The following is a 23,129-nucleotide window of genomic DNA, read 5'->3' on the forward strand; positions in this document are numbered from 1 at the left end:
AATATAATATATACATCTAATGTAACTATGCCATCCAATAATTTAAAGAACAGAGCTTAGATAGGAGATGTCTATGCCGAGTTGAAACTAAACCACCCCCCACATATACTACATTCTATCCCCATTTTCTAATTGTCTCACCTGATGGTATATAAAAATTATTTTACCATGAGACCATAAAAATATCAATTCTATTGCCACCAATAAGGGATCAATAATTGTTTTCATGACATTAAGTTATTTGTAAAAACTGTCGCAATCTTAAAATCATGATTCCAGAAACTGTGTAGTCATGCCTTGAACAGAAAAGAAGGTCCAAGGATCTCACAGGCTTCACTATATCAAACAAAAGGAAAGCAGATTTATTTTAGAAAAATCCCATACTTTTTCCCTCTGCATATGCTTAAATTTCTTACACAAATAACAAAAATATTCATTTCAAGAATAAACTCCTCAGAAAAGTCCAACAGTTGATAATCAACTCCTAAGAGTTTATGCACATTTTTTTCTACTTCAATCAATTTCTTACATCTATCAATTTCAAACACATTTAAGCAGGAAAGTCTTGTTAATGTGAGCACATGAGTCTGTTAAGTGTTTCAAGCTCTGCAAGGTTACATATATCCCATGTTGCTTTTGGTTTCCTATCTCTTCTTTGCTTCAACTCCCCATGCCAGCTGCTTCTTCTTTCGAGCAGCCTGTGAATTTTCAGCTTCCTTTTTGGCTTCTACAAACTTGTGGCAGGCAATTGCTTTGGCATTTTTTACACCAAGCTCTCGCGTAGCTAGCTGATTGCTGAGGTCCTCAGCCTTCTCAACATCCCACTCCTCCACAGCCTTGTCTATCCTCTTTTCGAGACCTGACTTTTCAACCTTTTTCTTTTTCACAGGAGGTTCAAATCTATCATTGGCTCTGAAATACTGAGTAAGCTCCTTCCATTGGGCTTCATTTGAGAACTGTTCACTATGAGATTCTTTTTCATTCTTCAACTTACCTTTTCTGGAGCGCTTTCTTTTTCTCCCTCTGAATCTTGAGGCTGAAATTTTCTGTTCAGAATGTTTTTTATGCAGTTCTTGAAATTTATTCCACATATTTATAGGAATTCCAGAAGGGCACTCTTCATATGCATTTGCCTGGACCCCGGGCTCAGTTTCTGGCTCATCTTCCAGGAACTCTGAGGCATCTGGTTTCCTACGGGTCCCATCCTCCTTAACTGCTTGTACGTTAAACTTGGAGTTCTCAGGTATGGCTTCATCTTCAGAATTGGACTCACTATCACTTTCATTTAGGCCAGGAGGCAGTAGCCCACTCCACATCCTTTCTTCGACTGGCAAACGGCCGCCCGGCCGCCATCTTAGGACCCCGTCAACATCCGAGAATACAATTCTTACAGGAAGTAATGACTATCATTGTACCTTCAGAGTAGTTATCCAGTTATAGAAATGGGTAGAAGTTTCAGGCAGAGGGTGCTACCAAGTATAAATGACATAAGGTTGTAAGAGAACTTGATGCACACACACACGTAGTTTGACATTATGGTTGCCTGCCATTTCTTTTATTAGCCTCTTTCTGCATGTCTTATTTCATTTTTTCTGACTTTGCACATTAGTTTCCCATGTTATCAGTTTAGTACAATATAACCACCAACATGTGATTTTTATATCTTACAGTTAATGAACCCAGAGGTGCTTATGAACCCAATTACTTATGCCCATAGATAAGTTAACTCAGGCCTAACTTAAATCTGGCATCCACGTGTGTGTGTGTGTGTCTTCCTCCTGGGGCTGGAAATCAGGGTCTGGGCACAGTCTCTGAGCTTTTTTATGCTCAAGGCTAGCATTCTATCACTGGAGTCATAGCTCCACTTCTGGCCTTTTAGTGGTTAATTGGCCAGGTTGGCTTTGAACTTAGATCTTCTGAGCTTAGTCTCCTGAGTTACTAGAATCATAGGTTTGAGCCACCAGTGCTGGGCTGGTATCCTATACCTTTTGTCAAGCCAGTTGCACTTTGGATTAGGTTTTGGATAAGGTTATGGCCATCTTCCCTTCAATTCTTCTCCTATACCTCCTCCAATGAAAATCATTTATGATTGAGGAAGGAAGGAAATTGGTAGGTGGAATGAGTGTTGGTAAAGACTACTTCTCAGAAAGGGAAACTTGTGATGGTAGGTAGGCAGAATAATATCTGTCATTTTCTAGAGCTATTGCAATAGCACTCAGGTAAGGGGATAATAGTGGGGATGAAGAGGAAAAAGCCTTACTTGGTGTGGGTAAAATGAAGGAAGAGCAATAGTCTTCATTCACTCAACAAAAATATTTACATAGTGCTTGCTATGTGTTATATATAGGTAGGAGTATTATGGATATAGCTGTGCTCTAGGTCACTGTACTAAAAGAAAAACTCAGACTTCTGACACCAAATATACCCTTACATTAAGCAATTCTCCAACTCTATGAATACCAACTGAATGTTGGGCAATTCAGTTCTGACACTACCTAGATTTAGTGTAGACTCTACAAGCTAAATGCTGATCCCACATGACTACTTTCCACTTCAGACATGAATGTCAAGTCCCTCAATATTTCTGACCTATTAGTTATTAATTGGAAGTTCCCTTGACCACATTCTTGGGTTTAATGATTGATTAAAATGGTTCACCATTGGATATATTGTGTTTGTTCATTTATTAATTGGAAAATAGTTAAGTTATTTCCGTTTTTTGGTGATTATAAATAGTACCACATAAACATTCACACAGAGATATTTATATTGACATAACTTTTCTTGTCTCTAGGGTCAGTGTCTAGAAGTGGAATTATTGAATCATATAATAGGCATATGTTTAACTTTATAAGAAACTGCAACTTTTCTAAGAGTAGTTATATCATTTTCATTCACACCAGCAATATTTAAGAGTTTTCATTCTTATCTATGGTAGCATTTGATATTGTCAGTTATAAACAGGGCTTTTTTTTAGCCATTCTATTAAATGTGTAGTGGTATCTCATTGAGATTTTAATTTGCTTTTTCTACTAGCGAATAAACATCTTCTCATGTGCATATTTGCAGTATCCTTTCAGATATTTTACCCATTTTAAAATTAGGTTTTTGGATTTAGGCACACCCACTTCTTTCCCTCCTCCTCTCCTCTGGTATTTCTTTAAAAAATTTTGATTTCTATATTGTTCTTTTTTCTACTTATTCACTAATACTACAATGCTAGTTAGCATTATAGAAATTATAGTTACTTTTGTATGTAAATACCAATTTTTAGAGGCAGCATATTACACCTTCTATTTGTAGGGTAAAGCAAAATGAAACAAGCATACAGATTTACTACTCAATTTTGAGAGTTATTGTATATGCTAGCTACAGGCCCATTGTTATATATGTGTTTTGCTTATGCTGTTACCCATGTTTAGTGAGTTTATCACTTTTAAAATGATTCATTCTTTTAGGGCTGGAGATATAGCTCAGTGGTAGATTGTATGCTTAGCATGCGTAGGGCCCTGTATTCAATCTCTGGCACCTGAAAACCTCATTCCAAACCCAAACAAAATAGAACACAAAAACAAGTAAAAAAAAGAAATAAGCTCCCAACCTGCCTAAATTCAGATTAGGAATACTTCTCTTAGATCTCTGAAGCATTTGAGTTATTTTTAATATAAGATTATGGCTGATGGGCTGGGAATATGGCCTCTAGTGGCAAGAGTGCTTGCCTCGTATACATGAAGCCCTGGGTTCAATTCCTCAGCACCACATATATAGAAAAGGCCAGAAGAGGCGCTGTGGCTCAAGTGGCAGATGCTAGCCTTGAACAAAAAGAAGCCAGGGACAGTGCTCAGGCCCTGAGTCCAAGCACCAGGACTGGCAAAAAAAAAAAAAAAAAAAAAAAAAAAAAAAGATTATGGCTGATATATTTATTTTTGCATATGGATATACAAATGATCTAATACCACAGTGAAAACATGACCCTTTTTCCTTTGTGTTACTTTTGGACCATTGTTAAAATCAATTAGCTCTGTCTGTTTTGTTGACACATCTGTTTGTGTGCTTTTATCAAGACTCTCCTCTGTTGACTACTATAGCTGTAAGTCTTAACAGAGGATAGTGTGATACTTACAACTTGATTCTTTTTCAAAATTATTTTAAGTATGTCATTTGCCCTATTATAAGTTTTAGAACTAATTTGTCTATATCTTTAAATCCTTTTGAGAATTTTATTGGAATTAGATTAAATCAGTAGATCAGTTAAGGTAGAAATAATACTTTGCCTTTTGGGCCTTCTAGTTCATGAGCAGCTCGCATTATGGTGTACAGGAAGCAGAGAGCAAAGCAGGCATGGCTAAGATACCCTAAATGACCTGCCCCACTGACTCTTCCCCTAGTCAGATCCCACTTTCCAAAGTTTTTACAACCTTCAATATAGTGCCATCTGCTGGGGACCAAGCGTTCAAAATAGACACTGCATATTCAAAATATACCATTTCCGAATTGTACATTGCTCATATGTAAAACATATATATGTATAGGTATAAAGTATAATTTATTTTTGTCTCCAGATTTTGTATCCTGTCTCACTAAATTCACATATTCTAAGAAGGTTTTTGTGTGTGTGTACTTTTACTTTTTTTTTGAAACTAGATTTCTTGAAAATTTTCAAGTGTGCAGTATCTTCCAAGAATAGGAAGAATTTATTTCTTTCCAGCATGCATTCCCTTTGTTCTTTTTCTCATCTTATGGCACTAGCTAGTATTTCTAGTGTGAATGTGAAGAATTGGTATTCTTGCCTTGTCCCTGGTTTTAGTTGAGGGAAACCTTTAGTCTTCTATCATTAAGTATCATATTAACTGTAGGTTTGTTTGCTTAGTGGATATTCTTTAAAAAGTTAAAGAAATTTACCTTTATTCTTAGGTTTTTTTTCCTTCTTTATTGTCAAAGTGAAGTACAGAAGGGTTACAGTTTCATATGTTGGATAAGAAATGTACTTGCCTTACATATAAAACTGTAACCCCTCTATATTCGTAGGTTTTCTTTAAAATTTTTTTATGTATTAAATTTTGCTAAGTGCTGTTTCTGCACCATGTAATATGATTGTGTGATTTTTTTCTTCTTTAACCTATTAATATGGCAAAAATCTATTTAATGATTTAAAAATACTGAACTAGTCTAGCATTTGGAGGATAAACCCCACTTACTCATTGTGTATTATACATAAAACACATTTCTGGGTTTTATTTGCTAATATTTTGTTGAGTTTTTGTTTCTATATTCATAAGGAATATTGGTCTATTTTTAATATTTTTATTTGTTTTCTGAATAATTCTATTTTCATAAAATGAATTGTGTTTCCTTTTATCATCAGAAGAATTTTTGTAGAATTGATACTAGTTCTGTAAAGGATTGAATTCTATGTAACCATTTGGGCTTGGATATTTATTTTTCATAAAGATGTTTTTCTTCTTTGCCAGTTTAATTTGTTTAGTAGTTATAGGAATATTTAGGTTACTGTTTACACTTGGGTGAGTTTCAGTACTTACTAGTGATTTATTTAAAAGCCATATTTAGAAGAGCAGGTTCTACTACTGAATAGTTATATGTCCTTGGGAAAGCTCTTTGGCTCCTTAATTTGTTTAAAGGGGTAAAGGTAAGCTATATTTGGTTTTAAGCTTTCCTATAGTTTTAAATTTTTATAATCCTGGTAGCATAAAACTGTATGCCTTTGAAGTTTATGGCAAATGATTCTGAGTCATTGTTTCTTGATTAATTTGCCATTTATTGGTTTAGTTAGATTCACTTTGTCTTCAAACATGTTTCTAATAAATTATGTTTATGAAAATGTGTGGGTAGGAGCAATCCTGTTTATATATTTGCATATTATATACTTATGGTATGTGAAAAATTGCTTTCATAAGCTAGCTCTTAAGATGCAAGACACGTGTTAGCTTTTAATATTTTTCTGTGAAACAACGTATCAGTTTGGAATTTAAAAAATACTAGAAATCTATTTTCTTTTGGTGATTATCTCTCTGATTTTCATGATTTAAAAGTCATTCATTTCTGGGTATTCAGTAGAGACAGTGACAAGTATTTTATGTAAAAATAAAAATTTAAAGGTGACACAGTGTGGTGCATTTTGTCCATTTATTGGGTTAAAGCTAAGTGAAAGTAGCATGCACATTTACTGCTGAAGGAAACATTAAGTTGCAGGCTGCAGCTGGAGGTTTTTACGTAGGCACCTGTGGGTTTGAGTGCGTTCGATATACAGACTGCAGTAGGAGGCTGGCACTGACTCTGCTGACTCCAGTACACTCCTTCACTGCTGTTCTGCCGATTTCTTCCCTGTCCAGAAGACAAACAAAATGGTGCAGCACGTTCAGGGCTTGGGAATAAAATAGCCATCAATATGATTCAGAGGTGGGTTTGCTGCACTGAGCAGGAGAGAAAATTGTTTAATAAGGCTAAAGGCTTAAGTATAGTTTGGTTTAGTATGTCAGACATCCTTAGCTGTTTTATTGTTTGATATGGCTGTTTAAGAATGAAACTGTTCTGAAATCTGCATGCCTTCTCTATATAGGGGTTCAGGTATATTGGATGTGTAACAGTAAATGCATGTATGGTAGCTTATAAATAGACTTATTTCTACTAAGTATATATACTGTGTATATATTGGTATTGACATAGATATTGTTCATAAAGGTTTTTTCCTATTGATATTAATTTTTTTTAAAGTAAGCATTTAAAATTTCTCTGTTGAACATTTGTCGCAGCTCCTGCCAATGTTTCTTTCCTTACATTGTTCATTTTGTAATAGCAGAAAGCGTTCTCTTCTAAGATATGGAAAAATCAGTAGAATGAACACTGGAGTTGACACTTCATATTTTATTGATGACTGTAATGCAGTGAGTTCGCATTACACATAGTCATGATTTAAATGATTATCTCTTTTATGAAAGCAAAACATTTATAAAAATGGCCATGTTGTAGACAGTATAAAATATAGGAAGTAGGACAAGTAAAATTTCTCTGTTTAGCAATACTCAGCATTGATTAAAAAAGTACTGTTATTTTAGAAGTACTGGATAGAAACAATTGAACATCAAGCATAGAAAAAACATGGAGGTTTAGTTCCCACCCCCTCCCGGAAGCACTTCACTTCTCTACTCCTGTATTTTGGGTTTCTGTGGCTGCATGTTGCTGAGGAGCCTGTCCAGTAGAGACAAGATATGTTTTCTTAAGCCACACCCAATAGATTCAGCTTTTTAATGTTTTGTGGTACTATTTTAATCCTGTGCTTATTTGTAACCATCATCTGGGATGATTTTGAGTTGTAAAAGAAAGAATATACTGTATTTACAGGCTCCAACTTAATATATTTTTGAACATCTGAGTTACTATATTACTAGCACACAAGAGCAGTGAAAGAGAAAGATATTTTATGGCTCCATTATGAGTGTACAAGTATTTTGATAGGTAACAATGCTCCTGGTATATTATTTTGGTTGGTATAGTGGATATAGCATTCAGAGTTCAGATTTTCTTATTTGAGAAAAATGTGTCCAAACATTTAAGATACTTACTTGCTTTGCTTTCAGAAAATTGCAAAGGATTCAGCATGAGCTATAAAAAAATCTATGATATCTTATTTTATACCAAAGCAATTTTGTAGGTGGTCAGAATTAACTATATGGGTATCTGGCACTGTGTTAGATTACTTCACTTTACTGTAGACAGAAATAATAAGGAATCAGAATTAATCTTAGTAGTCTGCAGACTGCTTGTGTTGTGTATTTTCAAAAAACACCTGCTTTTAGACAGAGCAAATTCACTCTATCCTCTCTTCAAAAGAAAAAAAATATTTGTACTGCAGTTCTTTGATTTTATTGAGCAACACAGTAATGATAGGATTTTTATGTGCCATGTTTAATAACAATAGCTAACTATACATTGAAATATACTATATTATTAGAATGTCTCATGTATCTAAAATGTTATATAACCCCTGATGGAATGTTGCAGATGAAACAAAGAAATCTGATTGGTTCTTCACACGACACAGCAGCCTTGAAATCCTTTCTAACCAGAGGCTTTTACAGCAGTTTGTGTGGTTAGCTAGCATCACAGTAAAACAAAAAATACCTGGGCAAGGAGGAGATTAGAAGAGAATGAGATTGCTAAGACACCTCCTTATTCCTTGTCTTTGAACATTTATGTTCTTTCAGGCTTCCCCCCTTACAGCCTTTGCTCTTTTGCTTTATTTATTGATACTTTAATAGGATGTTATATATCATGCTATGAACTTTGTAAATAATATTATTCAATGAAATAGAAGAGTGTCTCTAAAAAGGAATTTTGAGTAATAGAAGGGGCTGAGTAGCATAACTTCAGAACATATATTAAATACACATGAGTGGAACTTGTTGAGGGATGGGCAAGATATGGTAGAAAAGAGTTCAGAAGAACTCTAGTTCGGAAGAACGGGACACTAACAGTAACACTTTACCCTTCCCGGTCACATTAAAATTGCATTAGATAATTTGTCATCTAAGACTTCCGTGATGCCTGGTAAGGGCATGTTGTGATTGATATTCAAACAGCATGATGCTGTAAGTTGAAAACAGGTGGAGAACTGTTTGTTGTCTGCTGGCTATTAGAAATACCCTTGAGATGTAAGAATCATGTATGTTAGCTTTTATATATTTACCATTCTGGGCTAGATGATCTGTCAGACTCTAGCTTTAAATCGCAGTAACAAATATGCAACCCTTCTATGCTTTTATTTTACAGAAAATATTTAAAACATGCTTCTAGTGTATTCTGTTATAATCTGACAATCCTTAGGTTTAAATAAGTATTAAGTCAACTTCATTTATGGGATCTGGGGGAAGGAAAATTACTGTGAGCAGGGATAAGTATTTAAATTGAGGGAATTAATTACATTGAGAGGAAATAGAGAAACCACAAAATATAAAGCATATTTAAAGAGAAATATGTATGGGTATATTCTGATAAGTATCTTGCAGGTTCCATTTCTGTGATTATTTTCTAAATTATTTGATATGCTAATAGAGGCAGGCAGAAGTCAGCTGGCTGCAATTGTTACAAGCTGAAAACAAAATGGCTGGCAAGGATTAGTACTGTAAATTTGCGATAGAGAGCTGGATGTAATTAAGATATCATTTGTTGAAGGGGAGCATTGCAAAGCGAAATGATGAAGGAATTACTCGTATGTGGTGTTTTTGACAGCAAGTGAATATTGGTTTATTAAAGAAATGAGTAAGTACTCCGTTGCTGCATAAAACACGAGGTTTTACACTAAAAACAGAGTAATTCATTTTCGACTAAGCAATAAGCTGTTGTTGTTTAGTATTCACTTAACTGATATTGACTTTGTGTCATTCTAAAACCTAGTTTCTGAAGGTGTTACTTATGAATTTGTCAAACTGATAATGTAGTTAAGGGTAAAGGGGAGGGATTTATACATTCTGAAAATGGGTGAAATTGAGAGTTAACTTTTTGAGGATTGTTTTATGAATATTTTATATGAGTTTACATTAAGATGGAAGAAATAAAATAATAGGAACATTTAGCTATGAATGTAAATATAGTTTATAAAATGACAGCACCCATGTATTTATATTTTAGGAAGTTTGAGTTTGTTAAACTAAGTAAGCCAGTGTTTGGTTGTCCAAAGATTAAGTGACATTGAAATTGTTAACGAACTTGGTTAAATTGAGAAATAGCTCAACAAGTTGAAACTGCACATTAGTTTACATGTCTGGCTCTCATAATAGACTAGGTATGTACTTTAGGAGGGGGAAAAATGTTATCTTTACTTCTCGCACATTTTACAAGTCCCCAGCATTGAGTAATCTCAGTAACTGGTAATATCAAACACAAAAACACATCTATAAAAAGATACATAATTATACATTTTATAATCTCATGGACTAAAGTCTGTTAATTTACCATTTCACAAATGAAAATAAATCTGAAAGATGTTAAGTGACTTGACCAGAGTTATAGACTAGATTCAGTCTTTGTACCAGTGTCTGCACTCTTTGATCATTTCTTCCTTTTGTAATGAAGATTAAGAGGTGTTTGTTAGGGCTGGGAATGTGGTTTAGAGGTAGAGTGCTTGCCTAGCATTCATGGGTCGATTCCTCAGGACCATTTAAACAGAAAAAGCCAAAAGTGGTAGCTCAGTGGTAGAGTGCTAGCCTTGAGCAAAAGTTGTTCAGGGACAGTGTCCAGGCCCTGAGTTCAAGCCCCAGGACTGGCAAAAAAAAAAAAAAAAAGAGGTGTTAGTACTCACCTCTGTCCTTAGCCCTCAGAGACATGCATTGATGTATATTCTGGTAAAAACTGGAGAACAGAGCCAATGGGGTAGCTGCAGTTTTCAAAATGGCTCTAGACTTGGAGGTTGTATGGCTCAATGGTAAGAACACCAGCCTATACATGCCAGACCCTGAGTTCAAACCCCAGTTTCATTTAAAAAAAAAAAAGTGGTTTCTTTTCCTTTCTTTTCCCTTTCGCTTTCCCTTTCCTTCCTTTCTGTGGTTATGGGGCTTGAACTCAAGGCCTGGGCGCTGTCCTTGGGCTCTTTTGTTTAAGGCTAGGCTCTGCATCTTTGAGCCACAGCACCAATTCTGGTTGTCTGATTAATTGGAGATAAAGAGTCATCACAGACTTTCCGGCCCAGGCTAGCTTTGCACTACAATTCTAAGATCTCAGCCTTTGGAATTGCTAGGATTACAGGACTGAGCCAAAAAAAGTTTCAGCTGCAATATTTTCCCTGAAATCATTTTTCAGTCTTTTGGCTATAATAGATAATTATCACCATCAACTAATGTATATACACTGTTCTAAAAGCTGTTTAAAAGCTCATAACAAGTATATGTAGGAAGCATTGGAAAATTGGTCAAGCTTTGTTTACTTTTCAAAAATGGCTGCAGCACCTAATACGTCATTATGTTCAGTTGATTATAACTTCTGAGTATTTCTGAACTTTGTCTTTCCTCTTCATTCTCACTTCATTACTTTAACATTTCATCTTAGCTCACTTAAATTACTGTGTCTCTAATTTCAGTCCATTTATTTAGTATAAGAATGAATTTTTTAAAATGTGAATTTGAGTTTTATAAAATATAAATTCTTACAGCTTTAAAATTCTGACCTGTTTTCATTTTTATAACTAACCACATTCTAATGGACATAGTCATAGAAAATATGCAAAAGGGAACCCTACTACATTGTTGGTGGGAATGTAAACTTGTTCAGCCAATCTGAAAAGCGGTATGGAGGTTCCTCAGAAGGTTAAACATAGAGCTCTCCTATGACCCAGCAGCCCCACTCTTGGGCATCTACCCAAAAGATTATAAGCAAGAACACACTAAAGCCACCAGCACAACAATGTTCATTGCAGCACAATTTGTCATTGCTAAAATATGGAACCAACCCAGATGCCCCTTAGTAGATGAATGGATCAGGAAAATGTGGTACATATACACAATGGAATTTTATGCCTCTCTCAGAAAGAATGACACTGCCCCATTGGTAAGGAAATGGAAGGACTTGGAAAAAATTATACTAAGTGAAGTGAGCCAGATCCAAAGAAATAGACTCTATGGTTTCCCTCATAGGGAAAAATTAGTACAGGTTTAGGCTAGTCATAGCAGAAGATCAAAAGAGCCCAATAGCAATGCCCTTATGGACACATAAGATGATGCTAAGTGAAATGAACTCCAAGTTATGGAAATGAGTGTTTTATTACTGTTTTAATTATTTTCAACAGGCCCTGTGAAACTGTAGCTTATTGTTGTTGTTCCTCATGTATCCCCTTCCTGTGGTTGTGCCCATGCTATCACTGTATCTAATCTGAGTACCTTGAGTATTGTATATACTTGTATTGGAACTGGGGAGGGAAAGGGAATATCAAAATTGAAGGACAAAGGTTTTTATGACTCCAAAAGCAATACTTACAAAACCATTTGATGTAAACCAACTGAACAGCTCATGGGGGGGGGGGGAGAGGGAAAATGGGAGGGGGAGGGAAGAAATGAGTGAGGAGGTAACAAGTTGTACAAGAAATGTACCCACTGCCTTATGTATGAAACAGTAACCTCGCTGTACATCACTTTGACAATAAATAAATAATCATTCAGAAAAAAAAGAAAACATGCACTCGCAAATACAAATTTAGAATTTGATTTGAAAACCTTGATGTTTGAATCCATTTTCAGAGTTGAGAAATCCATGGCAAGGATGTCCATGAACAACCTTTAGTGTAGTATTGATGTTATTCAGCAACGTATCCTCCCATGGGTCTATGCAGGCTAGATTTTTTATGATAACATTTAATTTTGTGTGTGTGTAATGGATACTATACCTGAACTTTTTTGCTCAAGGCAAATGCTCTTGATCTATAGCTCCACTTTTGACTTTTTGGTGGCTGTTTGGAGATGAGTCTTACAGACTTTTCTACCGTGGCTGGCTTTGAACTGTAATCCTTAGATCTCAGCCTCCTGAGTAGTTAGTATTTCAGGCATTAGCCACTGATACCTGGCTGCACTATTTAATTTTATGAACTCATTTCTTTCATCTATTTTCCTCTTAATAGAAATTTTGTTTATGCCAATTTTTATTGTTGGTGGTAGTGATATGTATGTGATTACAAATAGTTGTGCTTACTGGAGAATTTCTGGTGTCTATGCTCAAAGGTGAAATTGGCAGGATATAGGTTATTTGTATTTTCACTTCTAGATAATTTCTCTATTGTCACTGAATCAATTTATGTTCTTCTCAGAAGTATTTGACAGTTCCTGTCTTGCCATATCTTTTTGAATATTCAGATTTTCAGATCTTTTTGGCCCAATTTTATGAGTGAAAATATTAATTTATTTTCCTCATTTTCTAGTGAGACTGAACATTCTTTCATGTATTTGTAGAAATTTACAATTTCCTTGTTTACTAATAACCTTCACATAACCTTTATGTTTTGGGTATGGATTCATAGGAATTCTTTACACACACACACACACACACACACACACACACACACACACATTCTTCATGACATAATTCAGCAAGCTTATGGAACAAATATAGTCTACCACCTGTTTTTGTACAACCTGTGAGCTAAGAATATTTTTACATTTATTTTAAATGATTCAGAAAAAACAATGAAAGAGATTAAATGTTATTTTCATTATAATGTGAAGATTTTATGAAATTCAAATTTCAGTGCTTATGAATAGTTATATTGGGATATGGATATACTCACTTATGCATATATTGTATTTTTTGAACTACAATGGCAGAATTAGTTGAGTAGTTGTTGTGATAGTGATCATTTACTCTATAAGGGCTAAAATATTTATTTCTTCAACAGTTTATAGACCTGTGGTCTACATTGATCCTTGGTCTGTGACATTTATTGCAGACATCTCTCAGTTTCTATACACTGTCTTAAAATTTTGCTTTGAGATTTAAAACCCAGAATTCTGTTGCGTTGAAGGTTTATTGAGTTTATTCAATTTTATCAATATTTTTTACTCTATGTGTTCTTTTAAAAAACCTTACCTTATTTGAAAACTATAAAATATTTTTCTAAAATACTTGTATGATTTCCATTTTCATTTCTGACTTTTTTTTTTTTTTTGGCCAGTCCTGGGGCTTGGACTCAGGGCCTGAGTCCCTGGCTTCTTTTTGCTCAAGGCTAGCACTCTGCCACTTGAGCCACAGCGCCACTTCTGGCCATTTTCTGTATATATGGTGCTGGGTAATTGAACCCATGGCCTCATGTATACGAGGCAAGCACTCTTACCACTAGGCCATATCCCCAGCCCTCATTTCTGATTTTTAAAACACATTTGAATCCATTTATTACCCCCCCTTTTTTTTTTCAAGAATGTCACTAGAATCAAGAATACCTGGGCTAGTGGGTCCTCACTTTTTTCCCTTTCATTCTATCGGGCCCTAGTATGTGGGATTATTGTGCTGTGAGACACTTATCTCCCATTAACTGCAAAACCAGAGGAGGTGTGGCTCAAGTGGTAGAACACCAAACTGAGTGAAAAAGCTAAGGGACAGTGCCCAGGCCCTGTGTTCAAGCCTGGTTACCTGTCCCACAACAACAACAAGAATTTCTGCTATAATCTATTAAGAGAGCAAATGTTTATCTCAGAAGGCTTTATTAAGGATTGAATGATATAAATTTCTAAAGCACCTAGCATTTTGCTTGACACATAGTAAGGACCAAGTAGATACCAGTTATTTTCATTAATATTGCTTCAGCCTGAAAAGCTGAAAGCTCCACTTTCCCTTTTCACTTTTATAAAAAGGTATGTGTGTAAGCCAGGCATTGGTGGCTCACCTGCCTACTTGGGAGGCTGAGATCTGAGAATCGCTATTGGAAGCCAGCCAGAGTAGGAAAGTCTGTGAGACTCTTTATTTCTACTATACTACCAAAAAAGCCAGAAGTAGAGCTGTGACTCCCACAGTAGAGCATTAGCCTTGAGCAAAAAGCTCAAGGATGGTGGCCAGGCCCTGAATTCAAGCCCCGGGACTGGCTCAAAAAAAAAAAATGTATGTGTGTACATACACATAGACACTCACTTAGTTTCATGCTTGTCAGTACACATACGTGGCTGTGATGAGATGAGAATAGCAATTTGCCTCTGTGTTCTCTCTTGCACTAACCTATAATCTCAGTGGAATCATGAGAATAACAGAAAAGTCCTAGTTGAGGGCAATCTGCAAAATACCTCATCAGTGTTCCTCAAAACTATCAAAGTCACTATAAATAAGAAAGTCTAAACAACTTACAACTTAGGAGCCTTAGAGGACATGATAACTATAATATGGTATCCTAGAATGTAAAAAGGCATTAGATAAAAAAATAATATATTTAGATTGATTTATTAATTTTAACAATTGTGTAATAATATAGTGTAGAAAACTGAGTGTGGAGTTTTAAGATTCCTCTTGTAAGTCTACAATTACTCCAAGATGAAAGTTTATTTAAAATGTGCAAGTGTATACACATGTATACATATTTAAATACCTTTTATTTTTAACAAAGTTCACTCTTCCAATTTAATTCATTTTTGCATATCCATTGTGCACCTAGTCATCAACTTTTTTTTTTTTTTTTTTGGCCAGTCCTGGGCCTTGGACTCAGGGCCTGAGCACTGTCCCTGGCTTCTTCCCACTCAAGGCTAGCACTCTGCCACTTGAGCCACAGCGCCGCTTCTGGCCGTTTTCTGTATATGTGGTGCTGGGGAATCGAACCTAGGGCCTCGTGTATCCGAGGCAGGCACTCTTGCCACTAGGCTATATCCCCAGCCCCTAGTCATCAACTTTTTAAATGCCAATATTATTACTAGTGATTGCTGTATTTGCAGTTAGCAAGTTACTTTATTTCTGTTATTAATCATCATTATTGATATATCTCTGTCATGAAAATCTAAATATTCTCTGATTAGTAGAATTTTTCTTGAGTTACAGATCAGAAGACTATTGATGAAATATTTGGGAAGCCTTAGGCAAATACAGATTAATAACTCATCATGAGAAAGTTGTTTAAGTTTTTAAAATTAAAACAGTTTAAAGTCTATAAGAACCTGTGACCTTGCCATCTTTTACGAGGCGAGTGATTTTTGTTTTCTTTTTGTTGCCAGTCCTGAGGCCTGGCCTCAGGCCTGAGCACTATCCCTGGCTTCTTTTTGCTCAAGGCTCTTGAGCCATAGCACCACTTCTAGTTTTTTCTATATATGTGGTGCTGAGGAATCGAACCCAGGGCTTCATGTATATGAGGCAAGCACTTTACCACTAGGCCATATTCCCATTTCCCTTGCCATCTTTTATACTCTGGAAACCTTTGAAAATATTTTAGAGTATATATTTTTAAAGAATTAACTGTGACCCAAATGACATTATGTGTATTTTATACAACATCAAACCTGCCTTTTCCTTTGATAGTAAAAGACACTAGCTATTTCTCCATTTTTTTCTTTTCGGCTATAGTGGAGTTTGAACTCAGGCCTTCTCACTTTCTAGGTAGGTGCTGTACTGCCTGATCTATACTGCCAGTTCCTGTTGCTCTGCGTACTTTTGAGACAGTCTTGCCTTTTGTCTAGACTGATCTGAAAAGTGAATCTTCTATCTCTGCCTTTCCACTAAGCTAGAATTAGAGGTACATACCTCCACACCCAGTCTTTTCTATTGAGATAGGTATCTCACAAACTTCTCACTACCCCAAGGTGGCCTAAAACTCTGAACCAACTGATCATATCTTCTCATGTTACTGGGATGACAAATACCTGCCACCATGCTATTAGTCAGGATGTTGGAGTGTTTCATGAACTTTTTGCTTGGGCTGGTCTTGATCTTTTGTTCACCCAATCTCTGCTTCCTAAGTAGCTAAGTATTAGTCACTGGAGCCTGGTTGTAGATGATATACTGCATACTAACTGGCTAAACTGACCAGGTTATAGTCTCATACCTATCTGAGACTTTCATGTTCCTCACCTTAAAGATGAACGAGAATTGTATTCCCTTCCTGTGGTTTTACCCCTGCTATTACTGTAACTGAACTTAGTACCCTGGATACTGTATATACATGTATTGGAACTAGGGAGGGAAAGGGAATACCAAAATTGAGAGACAAAGGATAAAAAGACAAACCATTGCAATAGTGATACTCACAAAACCAGTTGTTATAAACCAACTGTACAACTCATGGGGGGGAAGAATAGGGAGGGGGGAAACGAGGGAAAAGGAGGGAGGAGGTAACAAGTTGGATAAGAAATGTACAAGGTAACAAACAGTACAAGAAATGTATCCAATGCCTAACATATGAAACTGTAACCTCTCTGTACATCAGTTTGATAATAAAAATTTGAAAAAAAAGGAAATGTACTTGCCTTACGTATGAAACTCTAACCCCTCTGTACCTCATTATGACAATAAAGAACAAAAGATGAATGAAAAAAAAAAAGAACTAAGAAAGTTTTAAGGTCTGGGCTTGCCCATGAAAATTCTTAATGAAAAACAAAAATTATTGATACTGGTGTAGAGGTTAAGTCCATAGAGCTTTGGATAATGCTGCCCATGGTTAGCTTGTTGTTTGTTTGTTCCCTCACACTTTCATTAACATAATTTATGTATCTTGATCAGATTCACCCCCTCTTATTACTATCCCTCATTCTTCCTCCCTCACATACCAATTTCAACAATTTTTGTTGTGTGTTTTTTTGTTTTTGTTTTTAACAATCTTTATACTCTTTTTGCTCACCCTTCCCCTCTCACTATTACCCCACCACACTTGGACTTGTTCTACAATCCTGTGTGTGTATGCTAATTGCTCAAAGTTGTTTCACCATGGTATCTCACACATGCATATACAATAGTTGAATCAGATTGATTCCTGCCTTTACTCTCAGATTTGGGGAAAAGTGAAAGTAAACTCACACAAATGAGTTGGGTTTTGCTATCTTCTTCACACATGAAGTATATTTTGGTACTATTCATTTCCCTCTCCAATCCCCTTAAGCAGTCACACAATTACAAACATGTCCTCGCTCCTTTCTACATACATTTGCACACATATATATGATCCTGTGTGTTTGCATATTTGTCTTTTAGTTCTAACATCCACATATGATAGAAATCATGTTTTCTTTTTCTTATAATTTGTGTAAGAAAGCTAGATTCCTTAAACTGTATCTCAGACCACATCAGAACCACCTGCTTTTATTACATGAATGTAATTACTTTAGAGCTGGCCCTTGAAAAGATTAATTCTGCAAATTTTAAAAGAGGAATACCCCCTGAATATTTTTTAAGAGATGAAAATAGCTTCCAAAGGACATTGTGAACATCTGTCAGTGCAGTGCATCTTGTAACCATTGTAAATAACTGATAAGCAGTATGGTAATGCCATAATATAGAATATAATTATTTGTAATGGAATCATGGAAGAAGAGACAATTATTCCTAGTGTAGGTATTCTGAAAGTCTGTCTGGATAAAAGGAAATAATATTTTAAGGATATTTTTGTGAAAGGATGATGGTGATTCAAGAAGAGTCCACACATGGGGCTGGGGATATAGCCTAGTGGCAAGAGTGCCTGCCTCGGATACACGAGGCCCTAGGTTCAATTCCCCAGCACCACATATACAGAAAACGGCCAGAAGCGGCGCTGTGGCTCAAGTGGCAGAGTGCTAGCCTTGAGCGGGAAGAAGCCAGGGACAGTGCTCAGGCCCTGAGTCCAAGGCCCAGGACTGGCCAAAAAAAAAAAAAAGAAGAAGAGTCCACATAACATGTACTTTGTACTGTTTGTGTTTGTACTGTTTTATGTATATTACTATATTTGTTTATCACAACAATGAAGGGTATTAGTGGGTCAACTTCACAGATGAAGAAATGCAGCCAGAGAATTCAGTTTTCCTAATCACATAAATAGTAATAGTTCAAAGATTGAGTCCAATCAAGCTCTCCTAGACACCAAGCCTTTTTTTTTTTTAGTTGTGGGGCTTGAACTCGGGGCCTGACCACTCTCCCTGAGCCTTTTTGTGCTCAAAGCTAGTGCTGTACCACTTGAACCACAGCTCCACTTCCTACCAAGCACCTTTAACATATATTGAGTACAATTTTATTATGGAGTCATATGGAGGGAATTACATTTTAGCCACAAGAAATAACATGAGTAAGTTGATGGAAGCTTTATATTTCCCATTAATATGTTCAAGTATTTTGATGCTGTCAGCATTAGAGTTTTTATGGCTGAAGTAATTGAAAATATGAATTAGAACTGCTTAGTATAAGGGGTTCAAAGCATTTTCTTTGTCTGTATTTTATACTTTATGCTAGTGCACCACATTGTAGGGTAGTTTTCTTCAGTACTCATTATCAATAAGAATTTTGTTGTTTTCCATACCTCCACTACTTTTCATAATGTTAGCTTATGCTCTGTTAGTTTATTCCTTTTACAAGAAGACAGATAACATGTCTAGCAGCCTTAGCAATCTCTTTCCATGTCTAATAAAATACAAGACCTTTTCCAGAAGCTTTTTCTAATTGACTGTCTTAAGCTTAATCCTATCAGTTTCATCCCTACCATTCCACCAAAAGAAGCCAAGCTAAATCAGATTGGCTAAACTTAATTGGTTAATTCTCTATTTTCATTTTACCTTATCTATTGACATTTGACATTTGATCTTCTTTCTTCATGTGACTAATGTATTTTTCTGATTTTGCTCTTATTCTATAGTGGCCACTTGTATTTTCATCTCTGTTGATTCTTCCTGTGCTCCCAGTCCTTTGCATGTTGGAATCAGCCCCAAGGCTTAGTCCTCTGATCTCTTTTCTTTGTGTCTCTCCATCTGTATTGCTTTCTTGGGGATCTCTTATAGTTTCATAGTCTTAAGAATGATTTATTTCCTGAATTTATTTATTTTTTGCCAGTACAAGGGTAACTCAGGACCTCACAGTTGCTCAGCTTGCAGTCTTACCAGCCTGGCATTTCACTGGCTGTTTTTGGAGCTGGAGTCTCACAGACTTTACTGCTCAAGTTGCCTTTGGACTATAGTCTTTTAGATCTCAGTCTCCTGAGTATCTAGGATATAACCTAAAATTACACACAAAAAATTGACATGTAAATTGCATGTGGAACTGCCATATAAAGTACCAGGAAAACATTAGGATACAAGGGGAAAATGCCTTAATAGATGCCAGCACCAATATGACTCATTGAAATTACTGGACAAATATTTTAATACAGCTGTTATAAAAATACCTCATTAAGTAAGCATGTAAATCCTTTTGAAATGCTTGGAAAAATAAAACATCTTAATGAAGAAATGGGATATACAAAGAAGAGCCTAATGAAAATTTCAGAACTAATAATATAATAACCAAATACAAATCATACTTGATGGGGTCACTAACAGAATGGAGATGACAAAGGAATCAGTGAACTTGCAAACAGATAATAGAAATTATCCAGATCTAAACCAAGGGAAAAATAAGGGGAAAGCTGAACCTCAGGAATTCTATAGGACAATAACAAAATGTCTAATATGCATGTCATTGGAATTCTAGAAGAAAAAGTAGAAATGTTGGTGTTGAAACAGTATTTAAAGAAATGTGGTGCTTGCCTCAGCAGTACATACACTAAAATTGGAATGATACAGAGAAGTTAGCCTGGTTCCTGTCCAATGATGACACACAAATTCATGAAGCGTTCCATATTAATTTTTTAAAAAGCAGTCAGATAACGAGTAAAGAAATACAACTGAAAACTTTTCAAATTTGGCAAAAGAAGGTCACTGAATATTCAGAGAGGAGAAATACAAAGGTATGTGCAATCACCTTAATCAATCTGCTGAATACTAAAGACAAAAAAAGTAGAAAGCAAACTAATAAAAAGAAGAGATATACTCCTTATTAGAGAACAATCCCAGTGATTGCAAAGTGCTCATCAGAAGACACAGAGATCAGAAGGTTGTGGCAAAAATAGGTAGAGGATATAAACAAGAATATATAAATGTTAAATGACCAGTAAACATGAACTTAGCCTCACTATTAATGAGGAAGGTGTATGAAACAAAAAAATTATTTGAAAAGGCTTAACTAGTATTTGTGAAAGTGTGAAAAAATAGGAACGTTTGCTTTTTATGAAAATAAAAATTAGTGTAGCTATTTTGGGGATAAATTTTGTTGCTCTTATTCTGTTTTTATATTGTATGATGATATGTGTGTCTGTGTGTGTTGGTACTGAGGTTTGAACTCAGGGCTTCAAGCTCTCTTGGCTGGTGCTCTACTACTTGAATCACTCCTCCAATTCAGCTTTTTTTAATTGCTGGTAAAGTCTTTTAGACTTTCTCTGCCTGGGCTGCCTTCAAACCACAATCTTCAGATCTCATCCTCCTGAGTATCTGTGATTAGGCCACTAGTGTCCAGGTTATATCATAAAATTAACAATTCCACTTCTAAAGTTTGAACATGTTTTCCAAGGAGTTTGTATAGTAAACTTTATTGTATATGGTGCTATTGAGTCTGACTGTTGTTTTTATTTCTTTTTTTTTTTTTTTTTTTTTTTGCCAGTCCTGGGCCTTGGACTCAGGGCCTGAGCACTGTCCCTGGCTTCTTCCCGCTCAAGGCTAGCACTCTGCCACTTGAGCCACAGCGCCGCTTCTGGCCGTTTTCTGTATATGTGGTGCTGGGGAATCGAACCTAGGGCCTCGTGTATCCGAAGCAGGCACTCTTGCCACTAAGCTATATCCCCAGCCCGTTTTTATTTCTTTGAGTGATAAAACTTTACAGTCTGACAATCCACTATACCTTCCAAATGCTTTCTTGACCACAAAGAATATTATATTATATGTATAACATGTAATTATGTAGTGAGGTCTTACCATTTCTTCAGGGTGGTTTGGGAGAAATTTTGGATCTATTATTCCCAAGATTATCCACAAGGAGCCAAGAAAAAGGGGTTTTCTTTGTGTCTATGCCACCATTAAACTTTTAGTAGTTGCTAAAGTAAATTAGAGGTTGTTTTCAGAGATTTCATTTTTCATCCTTATTGTTCTTACATTCGGGTTATTCAAATCATTACTTTCCAGAGATTGTGTTTATTGCCCTTCTAATTAATCTTTCTGCTTTTGTAGCAGGGTCTTGCCATTCTTTCCTCTTCTCTCTCTTTCTCCCATCCCCTGCCCTCCTAACCTCTCCTCTCTTTATTTTCCCCTACCCCCTATTACTGAGTTTTGAACTTGGGACCTCATACTGGATCACTGAGTTTTACTTTTAGCCCCCTCTTTTAAAAAATTGGATCTTCCTTTTTGCCTAGATTCACTCCTGGACTGAGATCTTTCTATTTGTGCTTTCCATCATAGCTGGGATAACAGGTGTGTACCACCACACTTAGCTATTGGTTGAGATGGGGTCTTGTTTGTATGCTCAGACTGGCCTTTAGCTGCAGTTCTCATCCTCTTAGACCTTCAAGTAGCTAGCATTACAGGTGTGAGTCACCAGTACCTGGCACCATTGTAGTGTCTATCCTCAATATACTTCTACCCTATTTCAAGGGCTATCTTTAGAATACAAATTATTCTAGGAAAATATGCTTAAAGATTTTTTTGAGCATTAAACAAGTAGATCAGGCTTGCTACTCATTTTTTCCAGTGTAATTTCTAGGACAACATATGGTGGTTAACCTTGTTCCAGACCATAAGTGAGTTAAAAATGTTTCCATTGCAAATGGTTGATTTGGCAAGAGTAATTCATATGTCACTGTAATGAGCATTGATTTTTTTAACAAAAAAAGTATAGTTTTCACATTGTAAATATTTAGAAGGAGCAGGCATTTCTTCTGTTTTTTTTTTTTTGTAAACTAGAGAAGTAGTTTTGTTGAATAAAGCATGAATGCCTGTTTTTAGTGACAGATGTCACAGAGAATTGGAGAGCCTTTGCATGATGTGAGCTTTAGTTGCCCAAGCACAGGTAACACACTGTCAAATCTAAAATTTTCTTCCTCAAATATAGAATTTTTGCATAGTGGTGTCCATAGTAAGGAACAATAATAATGATCTACAGAATGTTGGGAGTGTTTCAAAGTTCACCATGAGGCTTTTCAGTTTTTTTTTTTTGGATTGTGGCCAGTTCGTTGCTTAAAGGAGCTCTCAGTAACTTTTGTAGTAGAGAGAAAGCACCCATGCACCTTGGAAGAAGTATTTTTCTTCAGAGGAAGATTTTTTTTATTTCATATTGGAAACAAAATAGGAAGGAATGGATTTAAATTCTCAATCTTTATAAGCTACTTGATTAGTCGAATTGTATAAAGAAGAATTGCTATAGTTACTGAATTGTAACTCTTTCAACACATTTTTTGGAATAAAATGAAATGGAACCATATTAATAAATTAAAACTCAACAAATACTTAGTAAGTTTGTATAGTTTTAAAGAGATGCATTGAATCACAAAGCCTTGGGTTAAAATCTAGCTTCATCTTTTATTATTTGATTATTTGATTTCAGTTACCAACCATGGGTTTCAGTGACTTCATCTGTGACATAAGTATTTAGTTCAGAAGTCTTTGATAAACTATGTAAAATTCCTGGCAGAT

General features: G+C 35.7%; 2 protein-coding genes and 1 non-coding gene across 8 annotated transcripts in view; 2 read left to right on the forward strand and 1 right to left on the reverse strand.

Annotated features, from left to right (window-relative positions):
• Tanc2 (tetratricopeptide repeat, ankyrin repeat and coiled-coil containing 2) overlaps positions 1–23,129 on the forward strand; it is a 251,669-nt gene that overhangs the window by 55,433 nt on the left and 173,107 nt on the right. The window lies entirely within an intron of this gene.
• Positions 645–1,359, reverse strand: LOC125366543 (protein FAM204A-like). The gene has a single exon (XM_048367322.1). The coding sequence runs from the start codon at positions 1,314–1,316 to the stop codon at positions 645–647; it is 672 nt and encodes a 223-aa protein (XP_048223279.1). The 5' UTR covers positions 1,317–1,359.
• On the forward strand, positions 20,152–20,257 carry LOC125366668. Its single transcript, XR_007213953.1, has one exon. It is a non-coding gene; the product is annotated as a U6 spliceosomal RNA (small nuclear RNA).

The sequence above is a fragment of the Perognathus longimembris genome, chromosome 17 (genome assembly GCF_023159225.1).
Source record: "Perognathus longimembris pacificus isolate PPM17 chromosome 17, ASM2315922v1, whole genome shotgun sequence".
NCBI lineage: Eukaryota > Metazoa > Chordata > Mammalia > Rodentia > Heteromyidae > Perognathus > Perognathus longimembris.